The sequence below is a fragment of the Podarcis filfolensis genome, assembly GCF_964270895.1.
Source record: "Podarcis filfolensis genome assembly, chromosome: 5".
Classification (NCBI taxonomy): Eukaryota; Metazoa; Chordata; class Lepidosauria; order Squamata; family Lacertidae; genus Podarcis; species Podarcis filfolensis.
In genome coordinates this window covers 65,075,136-65,100,495 of record NC_139608.1, presented here as the reverse complement: position 1 = coordinate 65,100,495, position 25,360 = coordinate 65,075,136, and the positions used below count along the sequence as shown (strand labels likewise).

General features: G+C 42.8%; 1 protein-coding gene and 1 long non-coding RNA gene across 2 annotated transcripts in view; one reads left to right on the top strand and one right to left on the bottom strand.

Annotated features, from left to right (window-relative positions):
• Window positions 1–1,596: 1,596 nt before the first annotated feature.
• MINPP1 (multiple inositol-polyphosphate phosphatase 1) lies at window positions 1,597–24,201 on the top strand. The gene is made up of 5 exons (XM_083614143.1): window positions 1,597–3,170; window positions 8,589–8,786; window positions 11,843–11,940; window positions 13,242–13,375; window positions 21,787–24,201. Exons 1-5 carry the CDS (start codon window positions 2,579–2,581, stop codon window positions 22,196–22,198), a joined length of 1,434 nt encoding a protein of 477 aa, XP_083470269.1. The 5' UTR covers window positions 1,597–2,578; the 3' UTR covers window positions 22,199–24,201.
• LOC310762792 overlaps window positions 18,721–25,360 on the bottom strand; it is a 24,674-nt gene continuing 18,034 nt past the window's right edge. The window contains exon 3 of the long non-coding RNA XR_014548179.1: window positions 18,721–18,943. This is a non-coding gene — a long non-coding RNA (uncharacterized lncRNA). The remainder of the gene's footprint in view (window positions 18,944–25,360) is intronic.

Below are 25,360 nucleotides of genomic sequence, written 5' to 3'. Positions count from 1 at the left end.
TTCTCTGTGCAATTTTATCAAATTGCAATATTTCTGTAGCTGTGGGTGAAGTAACTTCCTCTAGGATGCCTGGAACACAGCCCTTTTTTCACCATTATAGGCAGTGCTTTTTTCCTTTAAAAATGTTTAGGGGTACTCTCATTTTCCTACCCATATTTAAATACTGCCCCTCAATGAGGCCAAACTTCCATTCACAAAATGTTTAGGGGTACGCGTGCCCCTGCATCCCCCCAGAAAAAGAGCACTGTTTATAGGAACTGCCGAAGGGAAGAGGGAGAAAGTTGATGATCTGAGAGAGAATAGAAATACTGGGGAGATGGTGGGGGGGAAGGGAGGGAACCATAAAAGATCACGGAGAAGAAAACAGCCACAACCTTCTTTCCTCACACAAAAGCAAAAGCTCCACTGTAGGAGTGTGTGGCAAAGCATCTCAGGACTGTATTGGGTCCTCTCTTACTGTGTTTTCATAGAGCAGAGTCATTCAGACATACTTTGTTGTTTTGGGGTGTGGTTTTTTAAAAACTAAAATCCCGCTCCACCAGCTGGAGCCTGGTGTAACACTTCAAATTAAAGAATTCTGTGGCCAAGAATTAAGGAATTTGAAGGGCCATGGTTTGTTTTCTAAAAAACTGAATGGAGCTTACACTCTTACCACACGAACCCCTCCCTTGGTTAACCAATCCCCACCTGAGCTTTCTTCATTTCAGCAGTGTCAATTATGGGGCAGTGGGGTGTAAGTTTCTTGCTGCTAATGTTAAATAGGAGCAACTCACTCAGAGATCTGTCACTCAGAGATCTCTAAGCAATGGTCAGGGATGATGGGAGTTGTAGTCCAACAGTGTCTGAAAAGCCACAGGTTCCCCATCTCTGCTCTGGGTGAAAACATGGTAAAATAAAAGTGTTTGTCTAAAGGCATGAAAACACCACCAATGATGGGGTCAGCTGGGCCTCCCTGGGCACAAAAGCCTGGGTGCCACAATGGAAAAGGCCTTGCTATATCCTCACCAACCTCTGTTTGTGGTAGGAGGCGGAAGAGGGCCTCTGCCAAAGACCTGAGTGGAAAGACAGAATCACGTGGCACCAGGCAGTCTTGAGTACCTTGACATGATACCTAGTTTGCTGGGCACGCTATTTGACAACTTAAAGAGAGACAATTGCACTGAGACATAAATGCATGTTCTATCTGTGGTATCACATTACAACTCTTTATTTGAAGCATCCCACTCAGGGTGCTACTATTTTTAAACACCGACGTTAGTTTTTCCATGCTTATTATCCGCCTTGTATGTAAATTATCCATTGATTGCAAGATGCCAGGGAGGGATGTTTGCAATGCTTAATAATCTGTTTGTGGCCTGCTAATAACAGCAATCTGGTTAGTTTCTATGAGCTGGCACTCTGCTTATTAGATAGCCTCAGTATTTCCCCTGCTCTCCCAGGGAGAAGTCTCTCATCAATGGGTATGAATCACTGCACATTGTTGTTGTTTTGGAATCTTGTAGCTTGGGTGCAGAAATTTAGCATATGCTCAATATACAGTTTCCCCTCTTCCCTCCCCAAGGTATTTTTGTTGTTGTTTGTTTTTTTGCAGGATTGTGGCTGAGGTATAGCAGGATGTAGAATATTCATAAAGAGCAGCTCTCCCCTCTCTGGAGGGGTGAGAATCTCAGCTCCCTGCACAGGGTCCTGTCAGACCAGGAATTGTCTCTGATTCCTGCAAGCAAGCAGCTTGGCAGCCTTGCATTGCCGCTCCCCCCCCCCCCCCGCTTTTTAAAGGCAAAACCACCAGATCTTTCACAATTTGCCAGTATTATCTATAGTTTGAGTCTGTTTGTTGTAAGGACCTAGATGTTCCTTAGAATGTAACCATGTTGGGTAATTACAGAGAAATTACACTGCAAGTTTGCTGTAAATCTTTCAGCCTTAGCCACTTCTGTTTCCCAGATTATGAGGATACTAGGACTGGACTGCATTGCAAGGTTGTTGTTAACCACTCACTCAGCCTTGACCCCAGCTTCATATGAGCACAGGGCTACTTTGAGCCACGGGGGTGGGGAGTCTAAACATATCTAAAATAACAGCGTTGGCATCACCCAAAGTCCATTCAACCTGCAGTCAAAGCAGCCTTATAATAACTGGGATCCGCAGCAGCATTTTTTGTTGTTTGAGTATTCCTGACAAGACCCTCAGTAAGATATATGGTCGTGTGCTTATTTTGCACAATTATTCCGCCTTCCCAAGGTTCCCGAGGAGGCTGAACGCCACTTAGGGCTGGGCACTGTTGTATATATAGGATGGCGGGGAGAACGGGGAGGGATGGGAAGCAACAACCGCCATCTTGCTTGAGGGCGGCAGTGGCTTAAAGCGTTTAGAAGTCATGCGGCGAGGTGGCCGCTTTGGCTGCGGGCAAGCAGAAAGTGGGCGGGGAGTCGCCGACCAATCAGCGGAAAGGAAAAGCCAAAGCGCGGAGGGGGAGGCCCCTGTGGCTCGACTTCCTGCGTGGGCTTCGCGCTTTACACCGGGGTTGCGGTCCGGGCACCGCGCTTAGGAGGAGAACAGCCGCTTCCTTGCCGCTCTCATGCTGCGACCCGACGGCTGCCTCTTGCTGCTGCCGCTGCTCTTCCTCTTGGCGCCGGGGCCCGCCGAGGGGAAGGCGGAGGCGGCGGCCGAGAGGCTGAGCCCCTACTTCGGCACCAAGTCCCGCTACGAGGAGCTGCACCCGGAGCTCCTGCGGGACCCGCTGTCGCTCGGGCCGCCGCAGCCGGGCTTCCCGCTGCCGCCGGCTTCCTGCGCCCCGCTGCAGCTCGGCGCCGTCTTCCGCCACGGCACCCGCTTTCCGACGCGCAAGCAGATCCAGAAGCTGGGCCGCCTCCACGGACTCGTCCAGGGAAACGCCGGGAAATGCAACGCCAGCGCCGCCTCCCGCCTGGCGCGCTGGACCATGTGGCTCCGGCCGGACATGGACGGCAAGCTGGCCCCTCGGGGGCGCCGCGACATGGAGATGCTGGCCAGGCGCCTCGCCCGCCGCTTCCCCAGCCTCCTGGCCCGGAACCGACGCTTCGCCTTCGTCAGCAGCTCCAAGCACCGGTGCCTGGACAGCGCCGCCGCCTTCCGCGAAGGGCTCCGGCAGGCGCTCGACGGCCAGCGGCAGGGCACGGCCCAAAAGCATGGTGAGAGTAACCCCGCATCCTTCCCACTCCCAGCAAGCCGTCCATTCTCTGCTTCATTATAACCTGCATGGGCGTAGCTAGGATTTGTGTTAGTGAGGGCGGGGACACCCACCTGTCATCGTCCTCTGTTTGGCTCTGTCCAGCAGTTTCCGAATGATATGTCTCAACAACAGTTTTTTTACCACTTTCTTTTGACCCCAAGAGTGATTCTACAATTGCTACTTTCAGTTAAGTATTTGGAGGGGTGACTGCCCCCTGCTCCCCACCGCCAGCTATGCCCATGATAGCTGATGGCACTTTGGGGTGTGGGTGCAGAGGTCCAGACCATTTAAAGACCCCAAGGCGGCAATAATGTACCCCACTTACTATTTTTATTATTATTATTTTATTATTATTTGCACGTATTAGGCACTTTAGGCAAAGAAAAAGCATCAAAATGAAACGCACCACGTGAAAGCAGTTTGGCGCCTAGGAGTAAGTGTCATCATTGAATTCAGTAGGACAGGGTTGTCAGTAGAGAAGCCTAGGTTTGCAATATGAGACCCTCCCCACCCCCAAGCAGATACATTAAAACCAAGAGGAAAAGAATTAAATTAAAACACACCCCATCCACTTCTAAAAGGCCACAGAGATAGTTAAAGGCCTAGTTATAGAGGAAAGGTTTTGCCTGGCAATGCCAGGCTGGCGTCTAAATATATATAATCATGGCGCCAGACAATACTTTCTGGAGAAAGCATTCTGTAAGTTGGGAGGCACTGCATAAAAGGCACCTTCTGGTGTTGCCACCCTCTGGGACTCTCATGGAAAAGTCCTGCAATGCTGATCACAGGGTCTGGGTCAGTTCAAATGTGCAGAGGCAGCCCTGGAGGTATTGCAGTTTTGAACCGTTTAAGGCTTTATAGGTCGAAACCTGCAATTTGAATTGGGCTGGAAATTAATTGGCAGCCAGTGCAGTTGGGCCAGGATTGGTGTTATATGTTCAAATGGTCTTGCTCTGATGAGCAACCTGGCTGCCAAATGTGAGCCCCACAGATAATATGTTGCAGTAATCTAACCTAGAGGTTGCCAGAGCATAGACGACAGAAGTTAGGTTATCACTGTCCCTGGGCCACCAGCTGAAGCGGATGGAAGACACTTTGTGCCACCAAGGCCACCTGAGCCTCAAGCGACAGCAAAGGATCCAGAAATACCCGCAAGTTGCATACCTGCTCCTTCAGAGGGAGTGTGTAACCCCATCAAGAGCAGGCAACCTCCTATCCATCGGTTCTAGGGAACTACCCACTAACAGTGTCTCGTTCTTATCTGGATTGAGCTTCAGTTTATTGTCTCTCACCGAGTCCATTACCGAGGAAAGACATCAATCCAGCACATCCACTACCACACCCTGCAGGTGTAAATGAGAAGCAGAGCTGTGTGCCATCAGCATATTGCTGACAACATACTCCAAAATGCCAGATAACGTCACTCAGGAGTTTCAGGTAAACAGCGCGGTGAATGAAATCGAACCATGAGGAACTCCACATTGAAGTCTCCATGGGGCTGTACAGCACTCCCTAAGCATCATGCACTGGAAATGAGGGTCCAAGTAGGACTGGAACCATTGCAAAGCAGCATCACCCACCCCTAACTTGGACAGCTGATCCAGAAGGATTTCATGGTTGATGGTATTGAAAGCTGGTGAGAGGTTGAGGAGAATCAACAGGGGGACATCTCCCTGTCTCTCTCCTCTTTCTGTGCCAAAACTGGGTCTAAACCCTGATTGAACTTAGGGGATTGGATAATCATTTAAGACCCCAGTCCCAGCCCTTTTCTCTTGATAAGGGTTGCTTTTGTCCCCCTTTGTGTGTGGTACTGGTCCCTCTCCTAAAAAAAGAAGACCTGGCCAGAACTTTCAAATCATAGTTAATGTGCTTATCTAATATTCCTGCTCACTGCACAGCTAACTTAAATACCAGCCTTTTTTGTTGTGGTTTAACACTCGCAAAATGTTTGAAGGCATGAAGGTAGCCTTTGGACCTATAGTAAGGAAAACTGCATCACTGAAAACCTTTTCTGGAGAGATTATTACAGCAGCAAGCAGGTGAAGCAGGGCACTATTAAGAGTTATACTCACAGGAAAACAACAATTATCTGACACAACAATTTTCAACATCCAGACACTTGACAGCAGAGCTAGGTTCCTCTCCTGCCCTTGGCAAGCTGAGGAATGCCATCAACTCTCAGGCATGTGGTAAAGCCCCAGGACAGGTCAGAATCCCAACAGAAGTGCTGAAAGACGGCCTCAATTTCTCCCTCATAACACACCTCCACAGCCTTCTCTTGCAGTGTTGAAAACAAGGATCCATGCCACAAGACTTGTGTCACCACAGTGTCAGAAGTGGATGCCAGGAATAAATCACACAGAGTAAGTGACGTTAATTCTTTATTGGAAGAAACAAGGTCTGCTCAGGAGTGCCTGGCCTAATGATCACCATTCAAGGTGGAGGTCTGTTCAACCTGACATGTCTCCACACCAAGACAAAAGTGTGGCAGGTTCTTGTCTGCGAAATGTTTGCAGATGATGCAGCCTTGACAGCACACTCTTAAGCAAGCTCTGAAAAGACTCGTCAACAGTTTTGTCCAAGCTCGCATGGAGTTCGGTGTCACCACCACCCTGATGAAGATCAACATCTTGGGTCAAGATGTCACCAGCACTCCAGCATCAGCATTGAGGTGGTAGACAATTTTATCTACCTGGGCTCCACCATAACCAGCAACCTTTCCATCGATGCTGAGCTGGACAAGCGCATTGGCAAGGCAGCTAGCTGCGGCAATGGTTTCCCTCTTCAAAAGGGTATGGGAGAATGTGATGCTAACAACCAATGCCAAGATGAAGGTCTATTGGGCTTGTGTGTTGAGCAGGCTGCTTTATGGAAGTAAGTTCATGGGTAACTTATACCCACCAGGAGTGATGCCTCAAGGCCTTCCATATGCATTGCATCAGGTAGATTTTGGACAGAGTCTCAAATAAAGGTGTGTTCTCCCAAGCCCACATTCCCAGCATGTCCGTAGTTCTGTCTCAGTGACATCCCTGCTGACTTGGTCATGTACACAGAATGGAAGATGGCAGGATCCCCAAAAGGGAGCTGTCACTAGACCTGTTGGCAGACCAAGTCTACATTACAAAGATGGCTGCCAACATGACACAAAGGCTGGCAACATCAGTCCCATTGTATGGGAATCCCTTGCAGATGACTGGAGTGCCTGGAGAACGACAGACAGGTTGTGCATTTACAGCAGTGACCAGAGGAGGAATGACTACTCAGAGGAACGCAGACAGAAGAAACGCCATAGTACACCTGCATCAGCGCAGCCAGACTCCTTCATCTGCCCCAGCTGCAATAAAACATGTCTCTCCCTTATTGGTCTCTACAGCCACAGCAGACGCTGTATCGCTCCCAACGGTTCGACTTTATCCTCGAAGGCACACTCCTACATTGGCTCCTGAGACTGATAGAAACCAGCAACAATTATGATCAGGAACATCTGTTCTTTTTCCTTGTGTTCATAATAGCAAGCATTTCTATTTTATTTTTTCATAAAATGCCTTATAGGTTCTGTTTATTCTTCCGGAACAGAACTGGCAAATTATGAATTGTTTCCTAACTTTCCTTAAATGTTTTTATTCATCCTTAAATTGACATCCCCCCCCTCGCCCTTCTACATTTATCAATATCTATTTGCCATGCTAAGTAAGTTAATGGAAACTGCAAGTTCAGAACTTGCAGTAGCTTAGAATATCAGAAACTGTGGATAAAGAGGGTCAGCATGTCTGTGTCCTGTTTTATGAGCTTCCCAGAAGCAACTGTTGTATGGAACAGTAGGCTGAATTGGATGGATTTTGGTGTTGTTCAGCATCTGGTTGAAGAAGTAAAGCCAGATTTTTTACTGATCTTTTGCTTACTCAAGCTGTTTTTCCAAAAGCCATACTTTCCCATTTTACTTTTTGAGGATCATTTAACAAATCACAGAATTCCCGCACATTACACGGGCCGCTGTCCTACAGAACCTTTAGATTAAATCTTATTCCACAACAGAAATTAAGCTGAGGTGTATAACTATCATTCTCTAACCCTGATTCTCAAAAGTTGGCCTCACTCTCCCCCCTGCACCCTGGTTAGGTTGGCTCTTCAAAAACGTTTGTGCGTGCATTTGCTTTTGTTATTGTATGAAATGACACATACTGTACAGAGATAGCACTTAATACTAATACTACTACTAATAATACATGGCAGATATGCTTGCATAGGTATAGATATAGATTGGAAACGTTGGCATTTAAAACATTTCAGGTATGAAATATATTGCAGTATATTTAAACATACAAATTTTAGTAATAAGGAAATTTAAAATGAATAAATAAAGTACAAATATTTTATGTGAATCACTTCAATGATTAAGCAATACACTCATTGTGTTAAATAAACAAATAACATAAGACACACTGTTGGTAGCTGGACAGTACTGCATATACCAGCAGTTAAAATTAATCTTGAACCAAAGGTTCCTTGGGTCATATTCAGCGTTTGGGCCATTTGTTCCTCGCTCACGATGAAAACAGTGCATACTGAGAACTGCAACCAACAGATTGAAAAACTAATGTGATTGACATCAGAGTAGGTTAAATTTACATGAGATTTTCATATTAATTGTTACACAGAAGATAGGCATGTTGAAACACATGAAACATTCCGAGGTAGTGTATTTTGTTTATATGTAGGAACTGGGGGAGAGGAAGATCAGTCTCAGATTTTTGTACTGGGCTTTCAGGTAGGGGCGCTCAGAATGCTAATGAGCTGTAGCACAAAGTTGGGAGATAAGGAATAATGGATGTTCTAAAGGGCACTGAGCAAAATCACTTCCTTAAGTTCCAAGTGCCCAGAAGTGAGGGGTGGTAGTTACTGGGAAGATAATCATAATTTTATGAACTAGGAAAAGTGCAGAGCTCAGTATTTGGAAAGGATAAAATAAGAGCGGTCCAGGATCGTTCAGATGGTTGATTTTAGTGAGACCCTAAATAGTATCAGGCAGGCCATTGCCTGTGATGACTTTATAGTCCATTGTTTCTAGAATCAAGCCCACAACATTCTTTCCGCAAACCATTTGTCCAGTTTACTTTTAGCAAGGTTTTATGTTGATAGACGATTTCACAGAAGCCTTGGTTTCAGAACCCTTTTGAGAAATTCTGTGCAAAATGCTTTATATAAAAAAGCAAATGCCCCCTGTAGTTTGCTTGAAGCAACTAGCTTTAACTCAGTGTTTGACTGAAGATTATTCAGTTTTAAGAGTATATTTTGCAACGTGCTTGCTTTTGTGAATTTATATTCCACTTTAAAGCAACTTATGACATTTAATAACCTTTTGGCCTTTCATTTTCAGCCACGACGACAGAAGGAATTGAAACCAACGACAAACTGATGAGGTTTTTTGATCTATGTGAAAGATTTGTTAAAGATATAGAAGACAATGATACGGCTATGCATGAGCTGGATGCCTTCAAGGAAGGCCCTGAGATGAAGGAAGTAGTGGGGGAAATCGCAAATACCTTGTGTCTACCAGTGAATGACTTAAACGCAGGTAATGTTCTTTTATCAGCTTCCTACCTGTTCTCAGTTATTACGAAGAGCAAATAAGCAGTAAACATAAACATCTGTTGGAAAAGCTTTAAAGGTTAACTTCTGTTGAACCTGACTGGGGGACATAAAATATTTACCCTTCCCCCGCCGCCCCCCCCCCCCCCCCGTGCCTTGTTTTCATTTTCTTCACTCTTAGGGACTGGTTCACATAAGTTAAAGTATCTCAGCTGCATGCATTGTATGACTCTCACAAGTGCAGAGATGCACACTTGTGCCACGCAGAGCGAAAACTGAAGCCTAGTTCATGTTTCTGTGGTAGCCTGGAGAGAGCAGACAGTCGTGCTCCATTGAGACACACTCTTAGAAGTATTGGAAGATGCTTGGGGAAATTTGTACGATGGAGTGCGGAATGCAGAAAGGAAATGGCCTATCAACTCTTGCATGCGGTTTTCAGGTAATGGTGCACACATGCCTATTTCACTGCTACAGTGCTTTTTTTTTTTTAACTACAAAACATCCACTACCAGCAAGCTCTGTAGCTAGTAACTAACAATATCCATGTCATGAGCCATTATCAACATTGTCTTTTAATAAGCTTTATTTTGGTGTGTGGCACAAGCTACTGGTGTCGGCACCCTTTCAAGAACCTCTGTAGGAAGAGCAAGCAACTAAAACTATCTACCACAAGAGCTGCAACTTTTCCAAAATTATGCCTAGAAGAAATGTACAACTATTTCTCTGTGCCCAGCTGATATCTACCCACAACTGACTGCTGCCAGAGTTGTTTAAAGAACAGCTGGTGGTGAAGCATAGAGGAAGGATGTTTGTGGTTGGTTTTCTTTGTAAGTCTGTTTCTCCTGGGTACATGCAGATGTTTGGGGCTGCCTAAAGGGAGTGCTTTGGCTTGTGGTCGAACACTTAAGAAGCACGAGAAACCAACTATCGTGTACAAGTTCTTTGTGGCAACCTTTTCCCCCTTCCTGGGCCACAGGCTAACTTTATTAGATTTTACCAGGAAGAGAGTATTTTCATGAGAAAAGAGAGGACCTTATCTTGCTGTTGTCGTACAAACTTTATGGATCCAGATAGTGATGGTGCTTTTTTTCTGTGGGGGATGCAGGGGTAAGCAGACCCCTAAACATTTTGTGAATCTAAGTTTGGCCTCATTGAGGGACAGTATTTCAATATGAGTAGGAAAATGAGAGTACCCCTAAACATATTTTTAGAAGATAAACACTGGTGATAGATATTCCGCATAACTTTGTGAATCCGGATGGCGTTAGGTATTCCAGTCTGCACTAAAAACCCACATGCACCCAGTTTAGTGGGACACAGATGAACAGTGAAATGGGCATCTGGATGTGCATTTGCATTAATTTTTTTGCATTATGGGTCTCCTTTTACTGAATCAGGAAGTATTATTTCATTCTACAGTATTTTATCCTTCCTATCAACCGTTTCAGGTGGTTAACATTCCATTCCTATCAACTATTTCAGGTGGTTAACATTCCATTTAAAATACAACAGAACATCACTAAGCACCAGTCAAACACAAAAAGTGGGGGAAAGACATACTTTTATCGGGTGAACATAGGTGGTATCATTATTACAGTTCACTACTCCCCAGAGCCACTGCAAACAACTCTATCCTGTTTTTCTTTGTGATAGATAAAGGCAGGTGCATCGATTCAAGTTTTCTAGCAGCATAAAAAGTCCTTTCTGTCTCACTCTTGAATTCATTAGGCAAGGGATTTTGAGCCATAATTGATGGAGGAGGAGCTCTAAGATATGCAGATATAAATGTAGTAAAGAAGGTCAATGTCATATGATACAGTATTGACACTTCCGTAACTCCAACTTCTGAAACATCTCTCTCTTGTTACGGAGTGTAACTAAGCATTATCCTGTTACTAAATGTGCATAGATGCAGTTTTGACAGTTTCATTTGTCACTTGCCTTTTCTACAGATTGGGTTCTGGTGTCCTTTTTCACTTGACCATCTGAACTAACTAAAGAATATTGTGTTTCCTGTAGTGTACATGCAACAATGATTCCTAGTTACTTTAATCATAACCCTGCTAAAAGTGATTGAAACAAGAGCAGGTAGTAAGATGTTGTCTGAGTATACGTATTCACTTATATGTTGGGTTTTTTACAGAATATATGATTATGATTCTTTCAATGGTAGAAAGGTTAACATGTTAAGTTTCACCTAACAGCCTTAAAAACGAGGCTTATATTTATACAGTTTGCAATTTTAATTAAGTTGAGTTTTTGAACAAGTTTGTGAATATTTTCAGAAGCACTTGCATGCATAAAACACTCCAGGCACTGATGTGTTCTTGTTCATACGAATCTAATCAAATAATTCCATTGCAAATATTTAATACCCACCATGTATTCCGTGTTTATATATGTTAAAAACATTCTTGAAATACATAAAAATCCCGCATTCACTAGCTCATTTCTTTTTGCTTATAGTTTGTAGTGTATTATATGTATTGATTCCAGGGATGCAGAAGACTACGGACCCATTTGTGGAATTGCAAGCATAGTTCTTGCACGTCACCCCTCTGTTTGTGCCAGGGAAATTTCTTGCCTGCAGGCTAGGTCTAGCTCCTGGTGCCTTTGGATCCATTCTGTCTCATCCCTCTTTGCCCCTCCTTGACACAGTAATTAGACTAGAAAAAAGCTTCTGTTGTTGCCAATGGAAGCTTTTGTTTCAAAGCCTAATTGATGGAGTTCAGAAGTGAGAGAAAATCATGACCTTGCCCACACTTGTTATCCATTTCCCAAGATGTTATCCCTGAGGAAATACGACTCTCAGCATACAAAGGGGAAGTTCCCTAGCCTTGTTCTATACACAGGACTTGGTTCCCAAATTGTATCTCTTTTTATTGCATACCTTCATAGCAGTTTTGTAAAGGGGCATTTCGTTCACCACTGACGTGGTCCTTGTGTGTTGCCCTTTCTGCGTAAACATTTCATTGATGGCTTGCGGCATCCTACCTGATGTACTGTCGGTGTGTTGCTAACTGTTGCTTTTCTTTACAACAGATTTGGTTCAGGTGGCATTTTTCACTTGCTCATTTGAGCTGGCCATAAAAAACATTAGCTCCCCCTGGTGTTCGCTCTTCAGTGAAGAAGATGCCAAGGTAGGTACTGTGTATACGTCTGCAACCCCCTTAACTAAAGAAGTGGAGAATTGAATGTTTCAGTGTATTGTGAAAAAAACTGTTATTCGGTCTCACAGAATTATATAGGACATAGCAGGTAGTATTCAACCAAGTTTTTACTCAAGAGTAGAGCCTCTGAAAGTGATGCGGGTGGCACTGTGGGTTAAACCACAGACCTAGGGCTTACCGATCAGAAGGTTGGTGGTTCAAATCCCCTTGATGGGGTGAGCTCCCATTGCTTGGTCCCTGCTCCTGCCAACCTAGCAGTTCAAAAGCACATCAAAGTGCAAGTAGATAAATAGGTACCGCTCTGGCAGGAAGGTAAACGGCGTTTCCTTGCGCTGCTCTGGTTCGCCAGAAGTGACTTAGTCATGCTGGCCACATGACCCAGAAGCTGTACACCAGCTCCCTTGGCCAGTAAAGCGAGATGAGCGCCACAACCCCCGAGTCGTTCGCGACTGGACCTAATGGTCAGGGGTCCCTTTACCTTTACCTAGAGCTGCTGAAATTAATCAGCATTACTCAGCTAAGTCCATTAATTTCAGTGGTCTACCATGAGGAAAACTTGAATTCTAACCATGAGCTGAAATCTGGCACTCACTTAACATGATTTAATTTGACCAAAACAACCTGCTGCGGCAGGACAAGTGCTAGCACAAATGATACTACCACGGTTTGATCTTGGGGAGTGTCATTTAACATTCCCGCTCTCGTTAGATACCCTCTCCTACTCTGCCCAACCTTCCAGCCTGTCACCCTGAGCATCTGCGTGTAGACACCTAGGATAACAGATGCATATATATTGGCTATATTCAGTCTCTTTCTAAGGAACACTAAATTCCTAAAAGTAGAGTCTGCTTTTAACAAGGCTCATAACCAATGTCTTTAGCATTAGCTGCACCTATTGACTTCACTCCTGTGCAGGAAAACAATCCTTTGCCTACCTTTTCACTCATATTCCTATTAAATTGTAGAATTCAGTGCTCATTCCCGTTTGCTGTTCCTGGCTTGCCCCTGGGAGGCTGCAACTGCAGTGTTATAAAGGCAGGTCTCTGCCAAAGCATTTGCTCCTGATTGCAATGGTGGTAGGGAGGGAAGAGGAAAGAACCCATTGCCTGAGGTGGAAAATGGGATATCTATCTATATTGATGGTGTTAGGTACCAATAGTTATATGAAAGTTTGTGTGCGTTGGAATGGCCTGCCTGCAATTTACTAAAATATCTTGTTGCGTGTAAAATAATCCTTCTTTGTAACAACTTTCAAATGTGTGTGATACCAGGTACTTGAATATCTGAATGATCTGAAGCAGTACTGGAAGAGAGCTTATGGGTATCCTATCAACAGCCGCTCCAGCTGCATTCTTATGCAGGATATCTTCAAACATTTGGACCAGGCTGTTACAGAGAGTAAAAGGTAAAAAGTTGGTGGTGGTGGTGGGAAAACACATACTCTGTTTCGTGGTCCCATTCACTAAAATGGTTCCATCTTCTTGAATGTGCCACAGCTGCTATTTGTGGAACGATCAATATGTGTAAGCATTCTTTTTTATGTTTTAAAAGACCAAAATGTGTGTGTGCTTGTGGCACAGAGCTTTCCAAACTTTTCATGTTGGTGACACACTTTTAAGACATGCATCATTTCGCTGCAAAGTAATTCAGTTTTACCAGCTAACCAGAGGTTAAACTAACCCCTTTCCAGCCCCGGGAAGAGTGCGGGAAGCGTTCACACGACACACCCACACACTGCAGCTAACACACTAATGTGGTGTAACATGCAATTTGAAAAGCTCTGGTGTAGCAGGTGGTGGAAGAAGGGGACGGGGAATGTGGGAATGTGGGTTGGGGAACCTTTTTCAGCCCAAGGGTTGCATTCCCTTCTGGGCTACGTTCCAGGGACAAAAAGAGGCAGAGCAACAAGTTTGAATGTTAACTTTGTACAGTAGGCTACTTTTTCTACACCCCTGCCTCTTCCTACAGTCAGGAAAGCCCAAAGCATCGCAGTTCAAGGACTCATTCTAGCCAGTCAAAAGCACTTGAGGCCACAGAGCAGGGAAAGTGGCCTAGGGAGGAGGGAGCGGCCTGGAAAAGGTCCTGAATGTCAGATATAGATGCTTACAAAACAAGAGGATGATTTATCGAGAGAAGTGTCTTCTACCGGACTGCCTCTCCTGGCAAGCCCCGGGGAGGACCTTAAGGTCCACAAATGACAACACTTTGGAGGTCCCATGTCGCAAGGTGGTTAGATTGATCTCAACTAGGGCCAGGGCCTTTTCAATACTGGCCCCAACTTGGTGGAACGCTCTGTCACAAGAGACCAGGGCCCTGCAGGACTTGACATCTTTCCGCAGGGCCTGCGAGACAGAGCTGTTCCACCTGGCCTTTGGTTTGGACTCAGTCTGACCCTTATGTTTCCCTCCCCTTATGGTTTTGATCTATGGGCTACTTTTAAAATGAATCTGCATTTTAAATTGTATTTTAACTTGTATTTTAAATTGGTTTTTTTCTTTCTCTTTTTCCTATTATTTTTTTATTGTTATTTTACTGGTGTTAGCTGCCCTGAGCCCGGCTCTAGCCGGGGAGGGAGGGGTATAAATAAAATATATTATTATTATTATTACATTTAAATTCAATTGAACTGCTATGGTCACAGTTAGGTGTATGAGCAGGTATTTTATTTGGCTTGCAGCTCACTTAAGACTGATTTCCCACTTCAGTTTGGATCTGTAGCAAAACCTCCCTTCAGTTTGTTTCTGGATGCCTGGATATCAAACACATGACTATAACTTTTTATATTCTAACATGAGTGGAGAACATATGGTGCCCGTTCTTTAGTGAGCATTTCTTTTGATTTGTTTGCAGAAAGGCTATATGACTTCCCATCAAACATTATTCCAGTTTTTAGGGCACTTCCCTGTCACTTTCCTTACTGCAATAAGTCATTTTTAATTTAAAAAAATTAATATCCATTAAAAATTAATTAATATCCATAAGCTATTGAATCCCTCCTGAAAAATACTGGCAGTCTGTAGGCAGCTGATTGTTAAACAACAAAAAGCTGCAGGAGATCCCGGTTATGAATTGCCTGCATCGTGTCTAGATTTGATATAATTAGGAGCTCTGTGAAACGGTGCTGTTCCTTTTCCTAACAGTTGATGGCAGTATAAACAGAGGATGCTAATCTAAATTTTGAATAGGTTTCTCTTAACTAAGCTTAGTAAACTAAAGTACCTAATTGCCTCTTTCACCTACCAGCTTTTTCTGAATACTGATCATTGTTTATCCTGACAAGGGAGCAGAGGGCAGCTGTTGCCTTCTATGGAGGGTGAGTTGAGACACGGGGAGACCAAGTGACTTGCCGTATGTGACACCTAGAATCGAGTAGATAAGTTTAACTTCCAGCCACTAATCCCCAATTAAAGCTGCAGCTAGATGAGATAACGTATGCAGAGCTACTGTAAAATAAGCATTCTCATACCTCGTTCAAAATAACAAGCCACTTTTTTATCTATCATTTTTCTATTAAAATGTACTCTTAGTATGGAATAGTAGAGTATTTAATCAGCGTTACTTGTACCAAGAGGCAAACAGTTCTTTCCCACAACATGAATTAATGTTTAAAAGACACTGTGAAATCATTGGAAGTCTTTAAACTCTATTATAATTTGGGGTTGAACTTAATTTTCTTCTATGCGAAGGTAACATTTTGAGAAGTACCCACCTCTAGATATGTCCTATTGCACAATTCCATTCAGTATCATTCATATATATATATATATATATACATATATACACACACACACACACACACACATGCACACACATATGACCAGACATTTGACTAAGCCAGGCATAGGCAAACTCCCATCATCCCTAGCTAACAGGTCAGGGGAGTTGTAGTCCCAAAACATCTGGGGGGGGGGGCGAGTTTGCCTATGCCTGGACTAAGCTACATAGAAACATAAAATTGTAGAGTTGGAAGAGACCCCAAGTGTCAATCTAGTCTAGCCCCCTGCAATGCAGGAATCTCAAGCAAAGCATCCAAGGCAGATGGATAGTTGCTTCATAGTTTCTTCCTCCTCACTTCATAAATTGTTTCTCCCCCCCCCCCTTAGAATTTTAATTGGTATATGTTACGTTTCTTATAAGGTTAACACCTGCCTTAATAGTGACCATATGTAAAGGAAAGCACTGCCTCTGTGCTTTTTTAACTGAGGAAGGAATTGCAGCAGGTGCATCCTATCCTATGCATGGATAAGAGACACTTCGCCTGCTTAAATCTTCTTCTACACAACTTTTAAACGTTCAGAAGTTCAATTGGGTTATTCAGCATTGTGATTCCTTAATACCTTATGACCAAGGGTTTATTTGAATCAGTGGAGATGTGTGTGTGTGTGTGTGTGTGTGTGTGTGAAAGAGAGAGAGAAAGAGAAAGAAAGAGAGAGAGAAAAGAAAGAAAGAAAGAAAGAAAGAAAGAAAGAAAGAAAGAAAGAAAGAAAGAAAGATTGATTCTCTTCAGTGACTGGGAGGGATCACTATCTGACATTAGAAGACAGCCTTATTATTGACCCTATATGAGATATGCTTCTCTGTGTATTAATCTTTGTGTGTTTAGGGATTAGCTTTGTTTGGAATGGTTTTATGGAATGTTTAATTATATAACCTTGTAAAGATTTTTAAGAGCTCTAAACAGTTTAGGGGAGAAATTGACTTGTCCCAACCGCAGTGACTTAAAACTCCATCCTGGGGTTGAGGAACAACTTCTCTCATTTGATTCCTATCGGAAGTTAAGACTCCCCTTGGTGGACCGTAGCCACAGCCTCAGCTTCTGAACAACGCACACTGAACATTTCAAAGCCCTTTGAAGTGAATGGTTGCGCTTCTGTTGTGGATTCCGTTTATTTTTACAAAGGCACGGCCATGTTTTTAGTCCTCTTGCGTGCTATAGAAAGAAATTGAAGAAAACTTAGAAGGAGCAACGGCAGTCCTCATAGTTGGAATCATGGAATTGCAGAGTTGGAAGGGATCCCAAGGTTCATCTAGTCCAACTATACCTGCAAACCCAGTGACCTTTGTGACGCTATCAGCTGGCAGCTGATGTTCGAATAGAGATAGTGCATTATATTCTCTTCCTTACTGAGAACAGTACACAGATCAGAGCTGTTTGGTTGTCATCGGGCCAACAGGTGGTAGGGAGGGCAGCATTAGGGTTGGTTTGAGAATTCAGTGTTGAGCTGTGAGTGCCGAGTTCTGTCACCGTTGCCTTATAAGCTTGGGGCCAATTTCTGCCTATTTTTTGTCTTCCTGCGTAGTACTGCTTTACAAGCATAACTGAACGCAGTAAGGCATGTGCATGAGTAAGACATGCACAGGTTTACACTGCCAGATACTTTTCAGAAGGGCAGGGAGAAGCAGAGCAAGAACTGAAGACACTATCACTATAGTCAGGCATTCAGATGGCTCCAGTGTTATTTCATCAGATTCAGCCTTTGCCAATACAGTGTCCTTCAAATACTCTAGGGCTACAACTCCCAACATGCTGCCTGGAATTGAGTTTTAGACTGAGCTTTCTTCTTCATTGCAGCTTAGAAATGAGAGGGTAGTTTCTAGTTGTAATATCATTTCAAAAGGCATTTGGTAGTCAACAGAAGGAGTAACAGGAGTCCTTTAACAACGATTGAAGTTGAGATTATGTTCTCTGGTTATGGGTATATACACCTTCCTTCTTCTGAGTCATACCATCTGTCCATCTTCGAGAACAGTGTTCCTCTACCTTCACTTCCCAGATGACATTGGACCACGACAACATCCCTGACCACTGGCTAACTGGATGGATGGGAGTTGTAATCCAACAACATCTGGGGATCCAAGGTTGAAGAACACTGCTCTAGAGCGTGGGTGGGGAATCTTTTCCAGGGGCCATATTGAAAGCTCCCACCTCGTCTCATGGGCCATCGTGACAGGTAGATGGGGTGCAATGGGAACTCCGATGCCTGCAGACTTGCTGATTTGCACTGACAGCAAGCCTTGCTTTGTCAAGGAACAGTAGAGAGTGCTCTCTAAGGCTCCTAATTGTTGGCAAACACGCCTCTACTTGCTCCACACTTAACATCGCAGATAATATCAGGTGTCGGGCAGGTTGGTGTGGCTTGGAGAAAATGGTCTCATAGACCAAACTGGAACCCATGCTGGGCCTGACTAGACTTGTAGGCCGGAGGTTACCCATCTCTGCTGTAGAGTCTAGACTGGGACTGGTGATATTTGAAGTCCAAAACATCTGAAGCAGGCTTCTTCAAACTCAGCCCTCCAGATGTTTTGAGACTACAATTCCCATCATCCCTGACCACTGGTCCTGCTAGCCAGGTATCATGGGAGTTGTAGGCCAAAAACATCTGGAGGGCCGAGGTTGAGGAAGCCTGATCTAGAGAGTGCCAGATTGACCAAGGCCGATCCAGCCCTGTATTATGTATTGTGACTTGCAGCAGCTCACCCAATAGCGAGGGATAGGTTTTAGGGTTTCTGAACACATCTTGACAGCTTGGTGGCGAGGTATTCTGTGTGCTGAATTGACTTTGGGATACCCACTTCCGATTCTTTGAAACAGAAATAAAACTTTAAAATGCCAGCATGTAAATTCTGATTTGATTGTTTTCTGATATCTCTTTACTGAATGGGTTTGTACGTTACTCCCAAACTCTTATTACACAAGCTAGAGAATTTTGGATGTTGTTGTTGTTTAGTCGTGTCCGACTCTTCTGACCCCATGGACCATAGCACGCCAGGCACTCCTATCTTCCACTGCCTCCCACAGTTTGGTCAGAAGAGAATTTTGGATACAGTGGAGTATCTCATTAGGCATTAAACTCCTGAGTTCATGCTTGAGAGAAACGCCTTCTTTCTAAACCAGTCAGACACTGCCTTCATTTGTGGGTGAGGCTTCTAAGCTGGCAGCCAACAGATGAAAATGCCAAACATCACCTTTTGCCTAAAGAAAAAGAACAAAGATCTGTTTGCTGTGATAGTTTACTAAACAGAAAGCAATTTGTGCTTTCAGATGTCAGATGTTGGCAGAAACATTTCTGCTCCCAGAATTTTGATACTGATTTCTGATCAGTGTTCAAAAATGTGTGGTAGCACATTGGTACAGCCTTCTTTATTTGAATTTTATGTTGGAGTTACCTAGCTTATTCTTATGCGCCTTATTAGGCTATGTATCACCTGCCAACCTAGCAGTTCGAAAGCACGTCAAAGTGATAAATAGGTACCGCTCTGGCGGGAAGGTAAACGGTGTTTCCGTGCGCTGCTCTGGTTCGCCAGAAGCGGCTTAGTCATGCTGGCCACATGACCCGGAAGCTGTACGCCAGCTCCCTCGGCCAATAAAGCGAGATGAGCGCCGCAACCCTAGAGTCGGCCACGACTGGACCTAGTGGTCAGGGGTCCCTTTACCTTTAGGCTATGCATCAGAGAAACCTGAGTGTAAGAAGCATGTACTGAGAAGCACTAGCCACATGGCAAAAGACTATAGGAAGCAATGACTTTGGTAAAGGAGGCATCTCATGAAACAGCTAAAATGTTCATCCTGACCAAAGACTAAATTCACTTGTGTTGGTTTTCTTAATAAAATAAAATAAAATAAAGAAAAGAAAGAAGGAAATTTGGTATTTGTCACTTGCATTGGGTCAGTAATTGTGGGAAAGGGAATATTGTATACCTTCATTTCCTGTAAAAACAGTTTTTAGTCTGACTTCTTGGGCTTGCTAAATCACAGTATGGTGGGGAATTTCTTCTGTACTACCCCACCATAAGCACAAAAATATGTATATGAATTCTTGGAGAAATGAGTAATCCATCTTATTTCCTTAAAGCTTGCGACCGGTTATAAAGAACTGAGGATATAACATAACTTATGCAGTACTTTATTATGTCAAAATGTCATTTTTAAACTTCAGAAACAGGATATTTCAATGCATTCTTCTCTAAATGGGACAGGTCAAACAAGTAGTTGCATTTTATTTCCTTTTTGATGTTACAGGTTAACTTAAAGTACCAAGAACTTTCCTCGGTTGAATTAAAAATTGTATTTTAGCTTCGGCTTGTTGCTTGGCCTTTGTATGCTTGTCATAGCTGCTGCTAATAATTCTAAGACTTGAAAGTTTTTACATTTAATTGTGATGAAAACCTGGATTTATGAACTGGGCTTTGTTTATTCCATTCACAAAACACAACATATGTAAAGCATGGTGTCCCCTAATGCAAATTATAGTTACACCTGTATGTTCCTTTATATAGATTATGGTTCAAGTTTCTAAAGGTAGGGACAGCGTAATGTGATAAGTATCATATCAAACTTATTACTGAGAAGCTTGGTTTAGCTGGAACTCTAAACATACTTGATGCGGGGGGGACCTAAACATGCTTGATGCGGGGGGGGGGGGACAACCTCAAAGCAGTTTACAAAAAGTTAAAACAGAGAAAAATCTACAACCTTACTTCAAAGCATACAAAGAATAAAAATACTGGAGTTGACATTCTGCTTTACTATAACATGAGCACATGGAATCATGAGTAACATGGGATCTCGGACCTTTAAATTTTCTAAAAAATATATTAACTATAAATAGTAGCGTTGATAATAGTTTTGGGGAGAAGAAGCTAGACAGCTGCTTTTGCATTACTTTTTTATATTGTACCATCACCGCGGTACATTAGAGTTACATAAGCAACATTGACTCAGTAGGAACTTACAATCTGAAATGAAACAGGCATTTGGTCAGTTGACTGTCAAGGTGGAGGAGTGGAGCTCATGGACAGAGATAAAATGAGAAATAGGAGTCAAAATATAGGTTGAGCAGGGGCAAAGAGAGTTCTTGAAGGCCAGGCTTTCTATTGACTATAGAAGATCATGGGAAGTCAGGGAAGGAAACAAATGATGTGGTCAGATCAGTGAGAAATGAGAATAATTTTGGTTTTGGTTTCTCGATAGACGGGAGAGGACTAAGATGTGAAAGAGGAAGAGGCCAGAGGGCTTACATGAACCAGAGTTGTAGCCACGAGGACAGAGAGGAACAGTTGGCTTTTTAGTATGTTGTACAGGGAGAAAGGTCCATAACATGGCCGTTCTAAACAGGTGGGTAGCAGTGGAGAGAAACTAATCCAAGATCAGCTGTGACACTGTACCTGGACAATAGGATGAATGAAGTAGTCGCCATTCATGTGCAAAAAAAATCACTACAGAGTGAGCGCATCATCTGTAGATGAGTTGCGAGTTGCACATTCTCTGCTTTGCCATTCATTCTCTTTAGAGAATTGCTCTCTTCCACTGCACCCCAATATCCACATGATCTCAGCAGGTCATCTCTAACCTGGAATGAGATTGAACTCTGTAATCTTCTAGTTCTTTTCTTTAAAATAACATATTATTATTATTATTATTATTATTATTATTATTATTATTATTATAAATGATTTCTTGACCAAGTGTTCTTTAGCAGTCAAATGCCATTCCTACGGTTCAGACCACCAAAAGTAAAACAACTCTTTTACAGTAGCATTGTTTGCTAATTCTTGTAACTATACAGTAGTTGTGCCTCACTGCTTGGGACTCCACTACATTAGTCAAAAAACAGCGTTTTGAATGCGTTATAAACATGCAACACTAGATGGTGCTGGAGAATAAAAAAAAATGTGATTTTTCCATAGCATTTCTTTTTCTTTTGTTATAACGATTTGATTTCTGACTTATTTATAGCGTGTGTTTTTCCGAATGTGTAGATCCACCCTTAGATTCATCTGACTAACCATCTTTTGCTTGGCTTTTAAACTTTCTAGTTCGAAGCCTATTTCCTCTCCCGTGATCCTCCAGTTTGGACATGCAGAAACCCTTCAACCTCTCCTTGCTCTCATGGGCTACTTCAAAGACGAAGAGCCTCTTAAAGCTAACAACTACCACAGGCAGATGCATCGGAAATTTCGTAGTGGCCGCATCGTCCCTTATGCCGCAAACCTGTTGTTTGTGCTTTATCACTGTGATCAAGCCACAAGTCCAAAGGAAGAGTACAAGATCCAGATACTGCTCAACGAGAAGCTGCTGCAATTTCCACACACGGGAGAAACAGTTGCTTTGTACACCGACCTGAAAAACCACTATAATGAAGCCCTCCAAAATTGTCACTTTTCCGAAGTGTGCGACATGCCAAAAAATACTACTGAAGGTGATCTGTATATAAAGGGGACAAAGTAGAGGAAGCGTTTTTGTGTGTGGAAGAGTTTGATAAAATGTAGCTCTTTTGCTCTTGCTACTTTTTAGGAAGACGTACCATTACACTTTAAAAAAACAACTTCATAAACTTGTTTCTGAAATTCAAAAACAAAATTACAAAAACAAAGATATAGGACATCTCAAAACATTCAGACAAACTTCTGAAGCTGTTTCTGGAAAAAAGCTGCCTTTTCTAGGATCAAGAATGATCTAGGTGTAACCACATGGTATTTGGCATGCAGTTTACTTCATAGCTATGCCAGTTATTTAATGTGAATAGTTTGGAAGTTATTGTGGATCTCAATTGCTGCTTCACTGGAATATTCACTTGTGAATACAGCCTATTATGTACAAACATCTCCTAAGTACAAACATCTCTTATATAAGATTCCAGGTGGTTTTCATGGTTATGTTTTACAAAAATAATTGGTTTTTGCCAAGTATTTTGGAGACCTTTCATAAAAGGTTGCATCTAGTTAAGTTATACTAAAATAGTCCACTGAAATAATGGACTTTACTAATTACTGATTTTAGTGGGTCTGCTCTGAATATGACCTAATTGCGCACAACCCCCAAATTGTAAATCAATAGGAGAATACCAGTGCTGCTTAATCTATTTTCATGATTCAGTCTTTTTTGTGTTTTGCTTTGGTAGCTTTCGCCCAGCAATAATGTGGTTCTGTGGCTGCAAAAAGAGGGGTGGTACGTTTGCCAATTGGGCAGATGCCAATCTGTGATGGGCATTTAGGTATTCCATAATAATAACATTGAAGAGAAGGGGGTCACTGCTTTGAGTTCAGTTTCAAAAAGAACAAAATTACTCAGCCAGAGAGAGCACAGTCGTACCTTGGAAGTCAAACGGAATCCATTCTGGGAATCTGTTTGACTTCCAAAATATTTGGAAGCCAAAACATGGCTTCTGATTGGCTGCAGGAAGCTCCTGCAGCCAATCAAAAGCCCCGTCAGACATCCGGCTTCCAAAAATAGTTTGCAAACCGGAATAGTCACTTCTGGGTTTGCGGCATTCGGGAGCCAAAACATTCAAGAACTTAGCTGTTCAGAAACTAAGGTACGACTGTAGTTCATAGTGCACATTTTAAAGAGGAAATCCATGATGCTTTAATATGGTTCCCCCTTTAAATCCATTCTTGGGGGTGGTTTCCATATGTAAACTGTAAAGGGACTGCTTTTCGCAACTAAATATATTCAATCATGCATTGAAGCAGGAATTAGGTTTTTCAGAATTGAAAATAGTATTATCACCTCAGTCTTGGCTTTTTTTGGTCTGTTTCTCTATAGCTTTTTTTCATTCCTATGAACCATTCCTTGAAACCGGAGTGTTTTTTTTTAGTGGGGCACTATCTTGGATACAGTATTGCTAAACACTTTTAAGATTTTGGTTTTGGTTTTTACCAAGAGTTGCTGCTAAAAAAAACCATGCTTTTAAGAAAAATAATAAAGAACAAATATCCATAAAAGGGACTGCATCATGGTTATACAGTGTGCAGCGTATCTCTGTGTTAAATTGCTGGTCTATAACGTGAGATGCCATACACCACCATTTTGAAGGGAGCTCTTTCTAAAGAGAAGGTTATACTGACAATTTTGGGGGGTGGGGTAGGGAGGGGAGGTTCTTGATTGGGAGTGTCAGGTGAACAAACCTGTAAGGATAGGTCTGTTGACACTGTAGTCCCGTCTATCTAATTCCACAGGATAAACGAAATGTAGCATATCGCATGATAAAGCTGCTTTCATACTGAATGAATATAAGTATTTGTGAGCAATGTGGTTGCTAAGGTGTGTGCTTACAGTGGAGCCTTTTGTGTGCCTATAATTCAGTTTATGGTTTCAAACTTCTCCTGCATATCATATAATGGTTTGGTTGCTGTATAACAAAAGAAGGAAAACTTCACGATAGTACAAGCTGTTTAAACACCTCAAATGTTGTCAGATAGCTATCACGCCATTCCAAAAAAAAAAAGTAATTATTGGACCGATTTGTCTCATTTGTTAAATGCAGGATAGATGTTTAGGCTTAAGGCACAAAATGCACCATACAGACCTAAAATGTGGGGAGTAGTCATTTCAAGTGGAAGAAGAGCAAATGAGAGAGGCTAGTGAACTTTTCTCAGCCAGCTGCTCCCCCCCCCCCCGACTGGGCTTGGAGACGGGAAATGAGCTCAGTTTTGGGAAGGTGTTGTGGTGACAGGGCTGGGAAAGGGTTTAGCACCTCCCATTGCAGCCTCTTCCTCTCTGCTTGAAGTTGTATTCTATACATATATACCTGTATGTGCACACACATATACACACACAATTTTATACCTGTTCAACAACCCATGTCCTAAGATAAGAATCAACAGAAAGTGATGAGTCATCAAAAGGAAGTGATGAGTCATAGAACAGGGCTATGTAGATAAAAGGTGGAATAATGAAGAGATGCAAAAAATGCATGCAATTCCCTATGAATAACTCTACCAACTAGAGACATCATGCAGCTTTCCTTTCTACTTGTGGCAGGGCAGGGAGATGGAAGAACTATATACCGTATTTTTCGCTCTATAAGATGCACCAGACCACAAGACACACCTAGTTTTTGGAGGAGGAAAATAAGAAAAAAAATATTCTGAATCTCAGAAGCCAGAACAGCAAGAGGGATCGCTGCGCAGTGAAAGCAGCAATCCCTCTTGCTGTTCTGGCTTCTGGGATAGCTGCGAAGCCTGCATTCACTCCATAAGATGCACACACATTTCCCCTTACTTTTTAGGAGGGAAAAAGTGAGTCTTATAGAGCAAAAAATATAGTATTTCATTACTTGAAAACTAGGGTGAAAGAATGGCGCCCCTTTCTGTACGTTAAATAAAACAATTTAATTATTGTTCTGCACTTTCAGGTTGGCAGTCAGCCTGACCTACCTCACAGGGTCGTTTTGTGGGGATTATATGAGGGGGGGGGAACTATTTATGCTACTTTACGCTCCTTGGAGAATAAAGCTGAAGTATATAAACAATAATACTAAGGTAGCTCCATTCACTGCAGTGGGGCCAGCAAGTTTGCTATTTGAAGAAATAATGATGACTCGTACCTGATGCCCTACTTAAATGTGGTATGAGGTTATGGTAGCACACCTGCTTTCTAAATTGCCAC

Excerpts from the sequence above, each read along its gene's own strand:
- MINPP1 (XM_083614143.1), top strand. The coding sequence starts at position 2,579 with ATGCTGCGACCCGACGGCTGCCTCTTGCTGCTGCCGCTGCTCTTCCTC. Across the intron at positions 3,171-8,588 it reads GGGCACGGCCCAAAAGCATG|CCACGACGACAGAAGGAATT; the intron begins GTGAGAGTAACC and ends TTTCATTTTCAG. Across the intron at positions 8,787-11,842 it reads AGTGAATGACTTAAACGCAG|ATTTGGTTCAGGTGGCATTT; the intron begins GTAATGTTCTTT and ends TCTTTACAACAG.